This window comes from Peromyscus maniculatus, chromosome 4, assembly GCF_049852395.1.
Source record: "Peromyscus maniculatus bairdii isolate BWxNUB_F1_BW_parent chromosome 4, HU_Pman_BW_mat_3.1, whole genome shotgun sequence".
NCBI lineage: Eukaryota > Metazoa > Chordata > Mammalia > Rodentia > Cricetidae > Peromyscus > Peromyscus maniculatus.
The window spans coordinates 77,682,089-77,698,257 of NC_134855.1; the positions used below are offsets into that span (position 1 = coordinate 77,682,089).

General features: G+C 43.2%; 1 protein-coding gene across 5 annotated transcripts in view; it reads right to left on the reverse strand.

The window, feature by feature from the left end:
* Positions 1-3,531: 3,531 nt before the first annotated feature.
* The window catches only part of Iftap (intraflagellar transport associated protein), a 74,901-nt gene continuing 62,263 nt past the window's right edge, over positions 3,532-16,169 (reverse strand). For 4 of the 5 annotated variants that reach the window (XM_016002458.3, XM_006983928.3, XM_076570135.1 and 1 more), the window contains 2 exons: positions 14,430-14,569; positions 3,532-3,772 (listed from right to left, as the gene is read on the reverse strand). In XM_016002458.3, coding sequence (XP_015857944.1) covers positions 3,608-3,772; positions 14,430-14,569 — 305 coding nt within the window. In that variant the 3' untranslated portion in view covers positions 3,532-3,607. Of the gene's footprint in view, positions 3,773-4,534; positions 9,085-14,429; positions 14,570-16,169 lie in introns of those variants that run through there. The other variant, XM_076570136.1, reaches the window with a different exon arrangement.

Sequence of the window (16,169 nt, forward strand, 5' to 3'; positions counted from 1 at the left end):
TTTGGGTTTGGTCATGAATCAGTGGGAGGTTTAGAGTCAGTCAAGCAGGAGGACATTAGAGTTGGATTAGCATGCTTTCTCTTTATGGTTCAAAGAAGGACCTGTGATAGCCATATCTGCGGTTTTGAATGAGTGAGTTTATTAAGACTATAGCAATCCAAAGTAAAAGAACAAATAACTAATAGTATAGAGATAAGAAAACACATCAAACCAGGCACTCAAAACTGCAGCAGAAATTGACGGTGGGGATCCTTAAAGGCAGTCACCTGGTGTTCCCATCAGAGCCGGTCCTGGGCAGAGCGGAGTGTCACCTCAGGTGAGGTTCCAAGACAACAAAAGGTAACATCGACAAATTGGGCACTGACAGCCTCCAGCAGAGACTGGGGAAGGTGAGGCAGTTGGAGTTTCCCACTAAGCTTTTTCTCCATGGCTCAGCATCTCATGGCTGAATCCCCAGTCTGTTTTTTCCCACTGCAGGCATTTTATAGTACAGGGTGAGCAATAATAACCTCTGTTGGAAAGGATTTACCTTTCAGCTGTTTTCAAGGACACAATGCTTTCACTTTGGGGCAGTTTTGCCTTCTTCCATCCAGTCTCTGCTGGAGGCTGTGAGTGCCCAATTTGTCGATGTTACCTTTTGTTGTCTTGGAACCTCACCTGAGGTGACACTCCGCTCTGCCCAGGACCGGCTCTGTTGGGAACACCAGGTGACTGCCTTTAAGGAGTCCCCACCGTCAATTTCTGCTGCAGTTTTGAGTACCTGGTTTGATGTGTTTTCTTATCTCTATACTATTAGTTATTTGTTCTTCTACTTTGGATTGCTACAGTCTTAATAAACTCACTCATTCAAAACCGCAGATATGGCTATCATAGGTCATTCTCTGAACCATAAAGAGAAAGCATGCTAATCCAACTCTAATGTCCTCCTGCTTGACTGACTCTAAACCTCCTACTGATTCATGACCAAACCCAAATGTTGTCTCCTCGGTGACAATCCCCTAGCCTCCTATGGTGGCTAATTTCAACTGCCAGCTTGATTGGATTAAGAAACATGGAGCATAAATCCTGAGTGTGAGCTGCACCATCCCATTGGCTGGTGTCCTAGACTGAACAAAAGGGAAAACCAGCTGAGCACTGACATCCCCTTCTCTGCTTCCTGCTTGGCATCGTGGAGTAGGCCACCCCCCCGCTGTCATGCCTTCCACACCATAACAGGATGCACTTCTCTGAACTGTGAACCAAAAGGAGCCTTAAATTTCTAGTAGGTAGTGATCACAGCAAAAATCGTGGTACCACTGAATGAAAACATGCCTGTGATGTATAGAATTTTATGCTTTTGAGTAGCCTCAATTAAAAAGCAAAAGAATATGATAAATTTTAATAATATATTTCATTTAGCCAAGTAATCCAAGTCACTCAAATGCATAATGCAAAAAGGATGTAATATTTTCCCACTAACTCCTCAAACTTCAATGTGTATCTTTCATGAAGAATATATTTTAAATTAAGACACTATACTGTCATCAAAAATAATTACTAGTATATTCATGTAGCTACATAATCACTAATCCAAGATATTGATTTATAAAATGTACAGTTGAAAAAGTAGATTCACATTCCAAAGTTGTTTTAAATTTACTTGAAAGCTTTCTGATAACTGAGCTAAATATGTTCTTGGTTTTATACTGAAATAAAAATCAGGTAATAAAACTTGGTTCCGTGGTCACAGCGGCCGCATCTCTTTGCACACACGAGGATGCAGCTAGTGACTGTTACACTGGGCACTGCAGCATTGCCAAAATGGTTCGTGCATTTATCGCTCTTCCTCACTAAAGGCTCTGAGTTGCTCCGATCTTCCTCACTGCCTCGTGTAAATAAGGCTTGAGTCATAAATGGTGAACGTTTGTTGAGTCAATAAAAATAAACATGCAAATCATTTGAATCTTCTGCAAGATGAAATTGAGAGAATTCTTTTGAACAGACTATAAACAGCATTTTTATGAATATATACACACACAACTCCTCATACATATACAAGCACAACTGCAGCATGAACCAGGATATAGAAACAACCTAAATGTTCACAAGAACATTTAAGATATAGAAACAACTTAAATGTTCAGATGGATGAATAGAGTGGTATATGTATATAATGCGATACTATGCAGCCTTTAAAAGGAACAAATCCTGCCATATAGGACCATGTGAATGAACCCAGAGAACATTGTAGTAAGTGAAATAAGCGAGTCACTAAAGGGCAGACATTGCCTCTCCACTTCCATGGGGTGTCTCTAACAGTCACACTCAGAAGCAGACAGCAGCTACCGTCAGAAGCTGTGGAGAGAAGTGAGTGTGACTTCAACAGCGTGTGGGTAAGTCCTAGAGATCTGCTACCATATTGTGTATGGTTTGTAACATTCAACTGTGTTGTGTGCCCAAGCATTTAAGATGCTGGCTCTGATGTGAAGTGTTCATATCACAGGAGAAGAAAAAGAACAATAGCAAAGAGCCAAACCAAAGCAGCAACAAATATCCTCCGTGGTGTGTGGCGTTAACCATGGGGGAGCGGAGAAAGGGAATGTACGGCAACTCTACACTTCCTAAGACTATGCTAAAACATAAAGTCTACTTAAAAGAGAAAAGATATCAAGTCCATTTGTTACTGATTTCTTCAATAGTAAACATTCCATACATACCCACCTCATCCTCTCCTCTTCATCCATCCCTACTCATTCCCTTGGCAACTGTCTGAAGTTATAACTACTACTCCATAACACATCTTTATTTTCATTTATTACTAGTGGGGGAAGAGTGTGTATGGGTGTGCATTCTCTGGTACCCACATGGAAGTCAGGGGACAGCATTATGGAGTCATTTCTGTCCTTCCGCTTTACATGCCTCCAGGGACAGAACTAAGGTCATCAGCTTGCCCAGCAAGCACCTGTGTGGAGCCCGCTCACCAGCTGCCATGATGTCATTTCACATTCTCGAGCTGCTCTGCTCTTCCAATCCTCAACTTCTGGAGACATAGATCACTCACTGTCCTTTGCAGCCATCATACATGGATTAACGGTACAGTTTTTAATCCCAGAACTCCATGCATAGCATTAAAAATCAGTTCTTCAGTGCCTTCCTTTTCAATGATGCTTAATCTCTCAACAACCGCACGGATAAATACCATCATCTCCAATACCATCTGGACAATTGGGACCAAAGACCTACATATATAAGTGATTCTATTCATTATAATAATGTTTGAAATGTGTGATTGTCTTTCACCTCTAATAAGATGGGTTCATATTCCCAGGCTCCAGTACAACACATACATGCCCTGGTACAGTGCCCTCCTCAAACGCAGATTCAGCAGCCCCCATTTCCCTCTCCCATCTTCCCAATCAATCACAAGACACAGCAATGGGAAGGAAGAGAATTCAGAAGTGGAAGTGATATCTTCAGTCTTGGATACTCTGTGTCCTGCTGACAAACAACAGGGATAAATGAATGGAGATGTGTACATTTCCACAAAGGGAATCAGTTGGTGTATGCTTTATTCTAATGTTGGTTGAGTATGAACAAAATAAAACTAAATACAAAGACATCTATTGACTCAGTCATGGGGCTCACAAAAGTCTGTATTGGTATCCATTCTCTTCTGCTTGGCCCGCTCTTGGATGGTTGCTAACTCTCCAGCAGTGAACTTGGGAGTGAGAGTCACGTTGTCATAATCAAATTCTTCATCGAGAAAGAAGGGTTGCACTTCATCTCCAAATATCTATAAAGGTACCGAAGGAGGAAAGAAACACAGTCACTGAAGTGAAGATGAAGTTGAAAACATAAACAGCTTATTAATATTTAATGAAACTTTTTTTAGACGGTCGGCACTCTCAGCTGATTAAGCTGTTTTTAAGTAATGAAATAAATTCAATTATTCAATTTGACCTAATTTAAGCCTCTTAATATGCCCCATTTGATCACACTGTATCTGAATGAGTATCATTAACTAATTCTGCCCCCAAGGCAAGAATCAGATCTGCTTTGCACAAATTCATTTCATTCCTTGCCATACTACAGTGTCAGAGACAGAGGCATGTGGGAAAGCTGGACACTCCATTAAACAACAAGAAATACACCTTAAGGTCTTGACCAACCTTTACACCATTGGCTAAAAAATATCTGTTAATGAAGCGGTCTTTCCAAATGAAAGTAAAAACACCTTGTATGACTCAAGATAATAGTCATACCCCATTCTAATAACAGGAGAAATTAAAACACCTATGATCAAATTTAAAAGTCCAGCATCCCTTTTCTTCCTTTTTACATATTACACTTTGACCTGCAAAGAAAGGTAGTATTTTGTCCATGTTTATACAAATGAATGAGTTTTAAAGACCTTCTAAAGGATGAGCCAGTCAAAGCACATTTCCCAAGGCTGACGGTGAAACTCAGCTGATAGAGTACTTGCCTGGTATGTGCAAGATCCTATGTTTGGTCCCCAGCATGGGAAAAGGTTTCTTGGTTTGTTCATTTGCTTGTGTTTTAATATAGAGTACATGTTCCAGTAAACAGAAAAGAATGCCTTAAATCTCAATAATTCACCCCCTGAAAAATGCCACCCAAAGCCAATGGTATGAGATACAATGAAATCACACAGCGCCTCATCAACTCTATATGTATAGTGGTGCAGAAATAATTGAAAACTGTGGCTTATGCAAAAATGAAAAATGCCCTGAAGCTAGCTAGTGTCAGCTTTAAACGTTCTTGCATGGAAGAAGTTCTTCCCGAGTAGCTTCTGCAGCATGTGTGAAAAAGGAACATGCTGCTCCGAGGCTCCGCGCTGCTCCTACAGTGAAAAGACTATCAAGAAAGCTCTGCTTTCCCTGCCTAGCTGTTCAGAGTCCTATTAGGGAGGAGGGTGTTCAGTGCTAATAGCAGACTCCAGCCACTCATTGCCCTGTGACAAGAGAACCAGCTACTCTGATCCAACAATTTCCAGAGGCCTGAGCCTCTCCTCTGTGTTTTCCTGGGGAGGAAAATCAAGAGGTACCACTGAATGATTTCCCATCCTGAGCCTGCCCTGGTATCAGGAACCACGTGGGCATCAACAGCAGCCTGCCGTCAGCCCTGCCGGTACCTACTGAAAGGATACAGCTCACAATACCCTAAGACCAAGTTCTCAGCACAAAGGAGATTATTTGCCCCAGAGGGACAGAGGGCAGGGAATAAGAGACAGTGAGGGGAGATAGAGGATGAGGGAGAAGGAGAAGGGAACAGGGAGAGGGAGAAGGGATATTTGTCCTGAAGGAGGACAACGGATTGCCTCTGGATAGAGAAGACACAGAGACGGCACATAGGCAAATGGTGGTTTATAATGGTAAAAGGAGAAACTCATGTAAGGATGAGGTGTTTAATTTTAATTGACTATGTTAATTAGGGCGGCCAAATGGGGGCTTTTGTTTGCAGGACTTAAATACTTTGATAGCTAGACCTTGGTTATCAGCCTCAGGAGGAAGAAGTGGACAAATAAGGGAACAGACCTTGGTGGCTAGCTTTAAGACTATAATCTAATGGTTTTTAGCAAGGCAGAGAGAAAGGGGGAGAAGGGCAAGTCCTGCTGGAGCCATGCTTTCCATGCTCGGGACGGCTACAGTCCCTTCAGCTACTACTGCCTCCCAGTCACGAAGCTTTGAAAGGCTTCAGAACTTGCCCAAGGCTAGTAACGGAGAGAAGCCACATTTGAACCCAGGACAATATGCTTCAAATAGAGCCACGTTTGTTCAAAAGCACGAGTTCTTTGGGGAAAGAGCCCTTTTCTGGATAAGCGGCACAGTTCCCACAGCTACCACTGAAAATGCCGAAAGGCCATGTGCAAGGTCATGACTGTTTTCCAAAGAGCAGCTGCGGACATGGAGCAAATTAGCCTGCAGAGGAAAGTGACTGATGTGCCATGATCACTCTCCGTAATTAAATTTCTCCTCACCACAAAGTACAGGAAGCACTGTTGATAAGACTAGTTCTAATGAAGAAACACACACACAATGACACTTGATGCTCATGTCCAGAATGCAAGTGTCCAAGCCACCTCCAACTCTCGGGAGAAGTACTGAAACCTGCCACAGTCCGTCCTGCCTAACTATGCAGACGCCTGATTCTTACTGATCCTGGCCAAGATGGTGGAGGAAACTCTCTCTATGAATGTTTTTGGTCGTCGAGGACTTTTGAAGCTCTTCATGCCTTCGTCTAAAAGCAAAAGCCCACACATCTACTGAACTGCAGGTATCTCACTTATGTCCCACCCTAGGATTCAGAATCCCACCCTGATCCTTTCTCAGCACAGGCAACTCAGAACTCATCCATTCTCAGCACAGGCAAACACTTGGCCTTCGTCCACCTCCCAGGGAGACTAGGCTATTACTTGAAATTAAACAAGTCTCTCGGCTATGAAAATCCCTTTGATACCATACCATGCCCTTCCTACTCCCTGGTACATAACGTGTTTCCATCTCCCCCACCCTATACATATTCATTGGATAAGCATTGGTTAAGCATTAGGTACTGGGAACAGAATGCCAGTACAGCAAAACCTGGGTCTACAGGATTTCCTGACCCAGGAAAAGACAGTAAACAAGTGGTATCACCAACATGTGGCATGCTTGTCACTAGAATAACTGCAAAAGATAGAGCATGAAGCTCAGAAGTTTCATTTTCCCCCAATCAAGGATCGTCACTTTGCAGAACATACCACCAGCCCTGGTCCAGGTAAAGTAAGGCTCATAGTTTGGACTTCTCAGGGCTTCTGATCAGTACTAACTCCTATGGCCAAGTTAGTTCTTCAAAGATGGCCCCACCTAATGCCTTCTTATACCTCCATTTCCCTGAGTTTCTAATCCACATTGTGGCTGGAATATGTAGCATTATGATACTATAGGTGAAGAAATTCTCTTAAATGGAAAAAAAAAGTGTTTTTGCTTAAGGTTTTCCCCCATATAGTTGAATTCTCATTGTGTTGCATAATTTTCTATAGAAATTTTGAATTAATAAAAACATTAGCAAAGAATAGAGTTTTCTCAGCCATCTTATACCTGTCAGAATGGCTAAGATCAAAAACACTGAAGACAGCTTATGTTGGAGAGGAAGGGGAGCAAGGGGAACACTCCTCCACTGTTGGTGGGAATGCAAACTTGTACAGCCACTCTGGAATCAGTATGGTGGCTTCTTAGAAAATTGGGAATAAGTCCTCCTCAAGACCCAACCATACCACTCTTGGGCACATAACCAAGGAGTGCTCAATCTTACCACAAGGGTACATGCTCAACTATGTTCATATCAGCATTATTTGTATTAGCAAGAACCTGGAAACAACCTAGATGGCCCTCAACTGAAGAATGGATAAAGAAAATGTGGCACATATACACAATGGAGTGCTACTCAGCAGAGAAAAAACAATGATATCATGAAATGTGCAGGCAAATGGATGGAACTAGAAAATATTATCTTGAGTGAGGTAACCCAGACTCAGAAGGACATAGTATGTACTCACTCATAATTGGATACTAGATGTGAGGGAAGGGATGACCAGACTCCAACCCACAGCTCCAGAGAGACTAGATAACAGGGAAAGACCCTAGGAGGGACACATAGATGACCCTTCGAAGAAGTGGATGAGATCTACATGAGTGGACTGGGTATGGGGGAGGAGGGGTAGCAGAGGGCAAGGAGTGTGGGATGAGAACATAGGAAAATGGGAGGGTCAACCTGGAACAGGGACAGAGTGGGAGGACAGAGAGGTAGATACCATGATAGATGAAGACATTATGGAAATAGGAAGAGGCAGGGAGCTGGAGAGGCTCTCAGGAATCCACAAGGATGACCCCACCTTGGTCTGCTGGCAGAGGGTGCCTGGACTGGTCTACTCTGGTAACCAGCCTAGCAAATAACCTAGCTGTAATCATAGCGCCTTTGTCCTGTGACTGATGGAGGCAGATGCAGAGATCCACAGCCAGGCACCAGGCTGAGCTCCGGGAATCCAATTGATGAGAGAGAGGAGGGATTCTGCAGGTGGGGGACGTCGAGATCATGATGGGAGGGCATGCAGAGATGACAGACCATACAAGTGGAAGCCCATGAACTGTGGAGTGGTGGCTGTGGAGACCCCATGGGACTGAACTAGTCCCTCTGGATATGAAAAATAGTTGTTTGGCTTGGACTGCTTGGGGGGCACCCAGGCAGGGGAACAGGATCTCTCCCTGTTGCATGGGCAGGCTTCTAGGAATCTGGTGCCTGTGGTGTGACGCCTTGCGCAGCCTTAATGTAGTGGGAGGGGGCTTGGACCTGCCTAGGCTCAGTGTGCCGGGCTCTGCTGACTCCCCATGGGAAACCTTAATTTGGGGGATGTGGGGATGTGGGGTGGCTTGGGAAAGGGCTGGGGGGTGAGAGGAGGGAGGGGCTGGGGAGTGGGAGGAGGGAGGATCTGGGGGTGGTATGTGGAGTGAGTAGAAAATTTAATAAAGAAAAATGAAAAAAATAGAGTTTTCTGAAAGCTAATAAACTTGCCAATATAAGGATTAGCCACCTATAATGAACTTTTAAAAATAAAAATATAAAGTTTGTCACTTAGAACTATGTTATTAATAGCAGCTCTTGCTAGATAATTTTCTTTTTTCTTTTCTTTTCTTTTCTTTTTTGTTTGTTTGTTTTTCGAGACAGGGTTTCTCTGTGTAGTTTTGCTACCTGTCCTGGATCTCACTCTGTAGACCAGGCTGACCTCAAACTCACAGAGATCTGCCTGGCTCTGCCTCCCAAGTGCTAGGATTAAAGGCGTGCACCACCACCGCTCAGTGATAGAAAATTTTCTTAGAATATGACTTAAATGCTGAAACAGAACAAAAGAGGAAACTAAGAATAGTCATAATTTCATATTTGCAAAGCCAAAATGTGATCTTCCGAACAATTAAGCCATTTGGGGGATATGCTTCAGTATGGCTCAGTTGAGTCAAGGTGTGAGAATAGTCCTCTGCAGTCATTCGGGGATTTTTCATTCCTCCCAAAATGTTCGAGTTCCTACATTCCTAGGCATTGTATAAGGCCCTAGAACACAAAGAAAGACCTGGGTAAAGTCACTGACAAATTATATCAGCACCAACATACCCTGATAGTGAATCGTGGGATGGCAGACTTGGGGGGGGGGGGTGATAAGACCATCTAGCAGACAAGACTGGAGTGGGTTGGGAAGGAATCCGAGATGGTTAGATACCTAGGTAGAACCAGTTAACAGGCTGAGGGAAGATCAGCTTTGCAGACAGTTTCCATGAGCGCACTATGAAGATAAGGTGCAGGGTTTCATGTCTGAAAGCAGTTCAGCCTTGTCTGAGCATAAACTGTAAGGACAGTGCGAGAAATGGCAAGGCAGCAACATCATCTTATAGATGACGAAAAGGCCCTGAAGAATCTTTTGCAATCAGGGCAGACACTTGGTCTTATATTCATTCTCTTCATTTAATCAAACTTTTTAATGAACACCTATGATGGAGCAAGTATCAGCAGCACCAAAAAGAAATAGGACGATGAAGCGCTGGAAGAAAAGATACAAAAACCACTTAGGAAGACAGTAAGCAGCATTTGGTGACTGGTGATATAGAAATGGCAGAGGAAAAAGTAGAGGAAGGGAAACTCAGCTGTGGACACACTGCATTTGAGGATCCCTGGAAGATACAGAAATCAAAAAGCACTTAAATACACAAACCCGAAGCTCAAGGGGGAAAAGATCTGAAGCTAGACCCCATTTACAGACATAAGCATAACAGGAAGAATTTAGAATGAAAATTGCTTCCAGCATTCAGGGAGGGAAAAGTCACAAGGCGTATGGATGGAGCCTTGGGGAGCACTGACTTGTTAGGCATGGGCAGACAAAGACCTCCAAAGGAGGATGGGAGGAGCAATTTCAGAAACACACAAAGAATAGAGCAGAATTGAGAGAGCCAGTAAAGCAAGAGTATAGGGAGACTGCCATAGCAGAAGAGGCGTGGCTCTCCATGCTCCGTAAATACAGAAAAGGAAGCGGCAGACCGGTCCACTGGACTCTACCTGGTACCCTCATTCTGGACACTTTCAGGTAGACAGCCAAGGCCAAGGCATTTCACAGTTCACTGAAAGAGGAAGGAGAAGAGAGGAAGCAGGGCACTAACGGAGTTGGGCAGAAACTAGAGGGAAGAGGAACTCAACTAGAGGCATCATGAATTTGAGTGGAAAAACAGGGAGAGGAACAGACCATAGCCAAAGAAAGGGCCAAGGGAAGCCAAGGGTGTTTTCCTTCTTTTGTTTCCTTTTTGTCAAGGATGGGAGGGGAGATTTGATCACTGTGACCTTGTGGGAAAGGAACCAAGAGAGGAGGAAAGAGACAAAGACACTACATTATTTACATTTTGGGTCATTGTAAGGAAATACCTCACAAAAACAACAAACGGAGGAAGACTTTTATTTGGCTCGAACTTTGAGGGGTACAGCCTGTCATGGTGGAGAAGGCACTGGCAGCAGATAGCTCCATGGTGGCGGGAGCATGTGATAGCCACTTCCTCCCATCCATGTGGACCAGGAAGCCTAGCAAGGGCAGGATGTGAGCCAGTCTATAACACCTTGACACCCATCTCCAGTGACCACACCCCTCTCACCTTCTAAAGACTCCACACCTCCCAAACCAGTGTCACTAGCTGGAGACCAAAATGTTCAGACATTCATCTATGTGGTGCATGTCACAGTCACACCAGGACATTCTCTCCCTGACCCCATAGGCTCATGATTGTTTCATAATGCAAAATGAATCCAGTCCAGCTTCAAAAGTCCTATAGTTTTTTGGCAATCATTCAAACGTGCAAATGCAGAGTCTCTTCTGATATTCAGTATCTCTAAACCATCAGGCCCTGTAAAATCAAGATATTACACACTTCCAGCAGTGTAAGAGTAAATTCGTCCATACCAAAGGGGAAAAAAAGAAACACAGCATGGGAAGGTCAGGCCCAGGTCTTGGCATCATGTGGGGACATGTTACAGCATCGTGTACCCATCTACACAGAGCAGGAAGTAGACAGGGGACAGGCAGAGTGGTTGGGCTGTGCAGCCTCCAGGAACGCACTTCCTCCAGCTACAGTCCAACCTCCAAACGTTCCTCAATTCCCCCAAAACAGCACCAGAACCTGGGGAGCGAGTATACAAAGGCATAAGGTCTGTGATACAGACCTCAACCATGGCACTGTATCACAAAGTCATTCCCAGTTAGCAGGAAGAATGTGTTTATTTGTTTATTGAGTAAATATCTGCTCTACATCTATGTTTGGTTCTGAGCTCATTCTGACATTTTATGTTGCAATAACATAAGCTTATAGAGGCATGCAGGAGTGACAAGGTGCAGACATGAAATTCCGAGTGAAATGAGGTGTGCCACGCCATTCAGAGAGCATCACCGTGCCCCTTCAAACACAGTGAGGCTGCATGCTGCTCCAGCATCCAGCGGTTGACTGCTGTGGCAGTCTGGAAGCTTTCTTCTTTCAAGGTGGGCTTATTTCAGCATCTTAAGTTCTACGGCTCCAAGGTTTCAACTACAAATTGAAATTCTGGTTTATTTTAGAGAAGAATTGTTGCTATACAACACCAAATCCCCTGCTGCTAAACAAAAAACAAGTGTGAATTAAGTTATTAACTTGTTATTTTTGCCTAAGGAGCTGAGAGAAATGTGTGGATTTCAGGTATCTAATTTCAAGCCTAATTGAAATTTTTTTTTGTGACCACTATGGGAATAGAATTTGTGTACTATTAGGAAACTTTGAGTTTCCTTAAAATGGCTCATGTGACTGATTCTTACAGAGACACTGTTAAAGGAGGATGCATTTTCATTCATAATACCACATGGGCAAATTAAGGAACCCAAAACTAATGCTCAAATCAATAACAGTAGCATTTAGCTACAGGCTAGAACACAGAGTGATGTGGTAAATAAAGTAACTTGGTGGGGAAATGTTTAGAATCCCATTGTAAAATGGAAGACAAGGGACCTGAGTTTCTCTACTGACCTCTTCCATGGTTGTGTCTTCAGGGAAACACAATTTCCCTCTCACTATTATGAACTCATCTTGCTCTAGAAAGCAGTTCAAAACCTCCAAAATTTGTCAAAACAGAGGAATCAAAGCAAGGATTTATTGACAAATAACAAGCTGGAGGTGTAAAAAAATGTCCCTCTCTCTAAGGGGAAAATGTACATACATAAACTAGTAATAACATTGGGGGAGAGGGGGAATCAAACAGACCCAATCCATAGCAGAAAGCTGGGTTCTGAAAAGACAATTATGAGGAAGCAGAACTCACAGAACACATTTTAGCTTTCAGACTGCAGTCACTGAATGCAGCCACCACCAGCTCTAGCCCCAAAGGCTCCTTGATGGTTCCTCACAGGACACTTGCCAGAAACTGATGATTACATTCTTTTATGATTTAGGTGGTTAAAAATAAGATTTGTGCCATTAAACCCAGTCAGACTTGGTTCAGTGTTGTGATTTCAGACGGTTCTAAAACGATCCTCCAACAAATAATGATTACACCTGAAAATCCCAACTGGGTGTGGTGGCACACACCTGTAATCTTAGCTCTAGAAAGCAGGAAAATGAGCAAGTTCAAGGCCGACCTGTGCTGCCTAGTGAGACCTGATTGCAAACGAAAAGTAATGAAGCTTACATACAAAATATCAGCCTGGATAGCCCAAAGGCAGCCAGAATTAGTCCCAGATAGCTCCTGAGTTTGACAACACAAAAGTTGTCCATATTAATTTGATTCCAGCATTTTAAAATGTTCATGTTTTCTATTAGGACAGTTACAGTCCTTTAAAAAATGCCAGCCATAAGTTGGCCTTAGTGATACTCACCTATTATCGTCATACTTGGGAGGTTGAGGCAAGAGAACTGCCAGCCTGGGCTACAGAACAGGTTCACGGGCAGCACAAGTTACACGGGAAAGATACAGTTCAGTAAAAGACAAAAAAAGGATGTGGAAAAAAAAATGATGTGGAACTGGAGGAGAGGTTAGGGAGGTAGGGTGTATCTAGGAGAAGTCAGGAATTGGGGGTGAATATAATAAAATAGATTTCATGAGAGTCTCAAAAAGTTAATTTTTAAAATGGGGGAAATAAAGGCTTGTCTACTGTGTGCAAGGCCCTAGGTATAACACTCGTAGTTGTAATTGAGTTTCATCGACTATGAGAGAGGCCCAAGAATAAGCTTCTTTAACCACTAACTGAAACTAATTTATAATAATTTCAATCGCTGTCCCAAAATACAGAGGCTCTATAACCGACATAAAAGTAATTGCATTTCTTAGGTGCTGGGTGCCATGTCTGGTATCCTGTATGGTCACAACTAGCCAAGAATATAAACAAGCCTTAAAATGAAATGGATTCCTACTTGGAGAAGCCCTGTGATTTTAGCTTCTTACAGCTTAGAGAGTATAATCTATAATTCAAAAGTAAGTCAGCTGTTCTGACTTATTTGTCTAGCAACCAATTTGGGAGTTCACTACAAGCCGCAAGCATCCTGGGTGTACTTTTCAGAATAGCAGACAAAAGTGCTATAAGGAAAAGGACCATTTAAGATTGAAATGTGTATGTCATCTCTGATTGAACAGCTGATTCCATAACAGAATATACAGTACAAGAGCACCTGAATGACTAAGGAAATTGAAGAGGGGCCCTGGGGATTGTAGCAGAAAACACGAATAGAGAGCCCCAGCAACTCCTGGGTCTCCCGCCCCGTGTTAGACAGGGTACGCAGTGTGGTTGTTGGCAGAGAGCTGTAAAATGAGAGCACAGTGGCTCTCAAGGAACACTTCACGGAGGATAAACTACAGCAGGGATCCTGTTCTCCCCACTTTTGAAAACTATGCTGAGGTGACCTTCTCCAGCCTTCCATATGCCTAGATATGAACAATACTCAGCAGTTGTCAATGGATTCAAGTCAGAGCCTCTAATCTCCGATTACTCTAAGGAACCGACCCGTTCACTGTAGGAACTCTCTACAAATCTTTAAGTGCAAGAAATGAACTTCTACCTCCTTTCAGGAATGGATTTCAGACTGGGATCCTGTTTACATCCTGTCTTTACCTTACCCAAAGGTTTACAGGCCCTCAGAATGACCAGGTTAGACTAGAAGAGAAAAAAACGTCCTTTCATCTACTGAGCAGACCCTACCCAGAACTACAGAGGTAAAACGTGTTTCTACATCCAAACATCACTGCTCTGTGTACATCAGAGACAGATGGAAGTGAGCAAGGTCAACTAAACAATTTGAACCCCAAATTATCCCAAACCGAGGAAAAATACAAAAGCATGCAGATACAGGGGTTCCCTGAAAGGACAAAACCCATGTACTGTCACGACGGACTTCCCCAGGGAGTACCTCTTCTGTGTGCTTCGGAGTTCTTCCCATGGCGGGCTTCCGCTTCACCTCAGAGGTGAGAGGCAGGTCCACAGAAGGAACATAAGCAGGAACACTGGTACTTATAGCCTGTTCCACTTCACCTGGGAGGAGCAGCCAATCTGTTGGATATAAAATATTTCAGCTGATCCTCTAGTGACGCTCATCATCTCCCCAAGTCTAAAAGCCGGTGGCAATCAAGACTGGCAGCTATGCTCAGGGAAAGCCGGCCCCTTGCACAGTTCTTGTCCTCATCTGTGAACTTGATTCAAAGGATTCCCCTTTCTATAAAATAGAAGCTACCTGTCTACTGATTTTCTATCATGTTGCAAGGTTACAGTCCATCTGGAAGGCTGGAGGAAGGCTTAGGGGGTGACATGATGGTCCTCCCATGCCTAACTCCCTTTCTGCTACCATAGGAAAATAAGGCAGGAACATGCTCCTTTTGCCTCATTTTCCCATATTTTCCTAAGGGGGTGAAAAGAAAGAAAATGGAGTGCAGATTTCATTCTGTAACAATGCAGCAATATTTCAAATATATATATATTACAAAATGAGGAAGCCAGAAGGAAAATACTTTAGCTTTCAGCAGAAAAAATGAAATACTCTGTCATATGAAGAATGTGCGGGCTCATTTTCAACACTTGCAAACAACATGTTTCCTGCTTGTTTAGCACAATCACAAGAATTCAATAACTAATCTTAGTTTCCCCGTGGATTTATTTTAAGTGGTTATGTTGGCTTGTTTTCACATGTGTGACACTTCATGAATGTATACAGATGCCACTGAACCTCTGCAAGCTTCTTTAGGTGAGCAAACAGACACACAAAAGCATAAGGCCCATCCCTCCTCGGTCTAAACTTCCAGAATACCAGAGGAACTAGTGAGAGCTAGCCAATAACTTGGAACTGGTACAAGATGCTACTGCCTGCTACTCAAAGATGATCCTAATTAAGCCACTCATTAATTTCTCAGTGGAAGTGATTAATTAGCAACAGGCATATCTGGGCTCGTGGCAATGACAGCACACACAGGAAGATAACTGTGCAGGTCTGATATCCCAAACCTGAGAGTATTCTGAAATGCATCCTTCACCCCCATAGACATCACACTCACAGGAACAAATCAGTGTTGGTTTTAAGTGTTAGGAGGCAGACACAGTCAGGTCATCTGGAAACTGAGAACTGGAAACTGGGGAGACAGTGAAGAAGGTAGTTCCATCGAGCTCGGTGACTGGAATTTTAGAACAGGATCTCATCACTGGAGTAAATAAAATCAGTAATAACCACTGACACTGATGTGTCCAGTATTTTACAAGGACCAGAACAGCTCATCCTCCTAGCAGCTCTTAGGGTTCTGGTTGTAAGCAATGAGCTCTCCACACTGAGAACAACCTCACTCAGGATCCCACAGCTAGAAAGCAGAGTTGGGCATCTGCCCTCAGAGCCAGGGCCTCAGCCAATGTCACATTATATATTTTTTAAGCAAGCATTTCTACTACATGTTTAATTTTGCGGCATTATATGGAACATCCGAGCACGGTCCAAGAAGTATCACCTGTAGCTCCTGAGCAGAGCAGTGCTAAGTACATTTTGCAAACATTTGATGTCTAGAAAGTAACACATTTAAACTCATTAACACTGGGAGAGAAACTGGCCTCCTGATGTACCCATTTATGAGTTCAAAGCCAAACTCCTGCACTGGGCTCCCTTGTGTAAGAG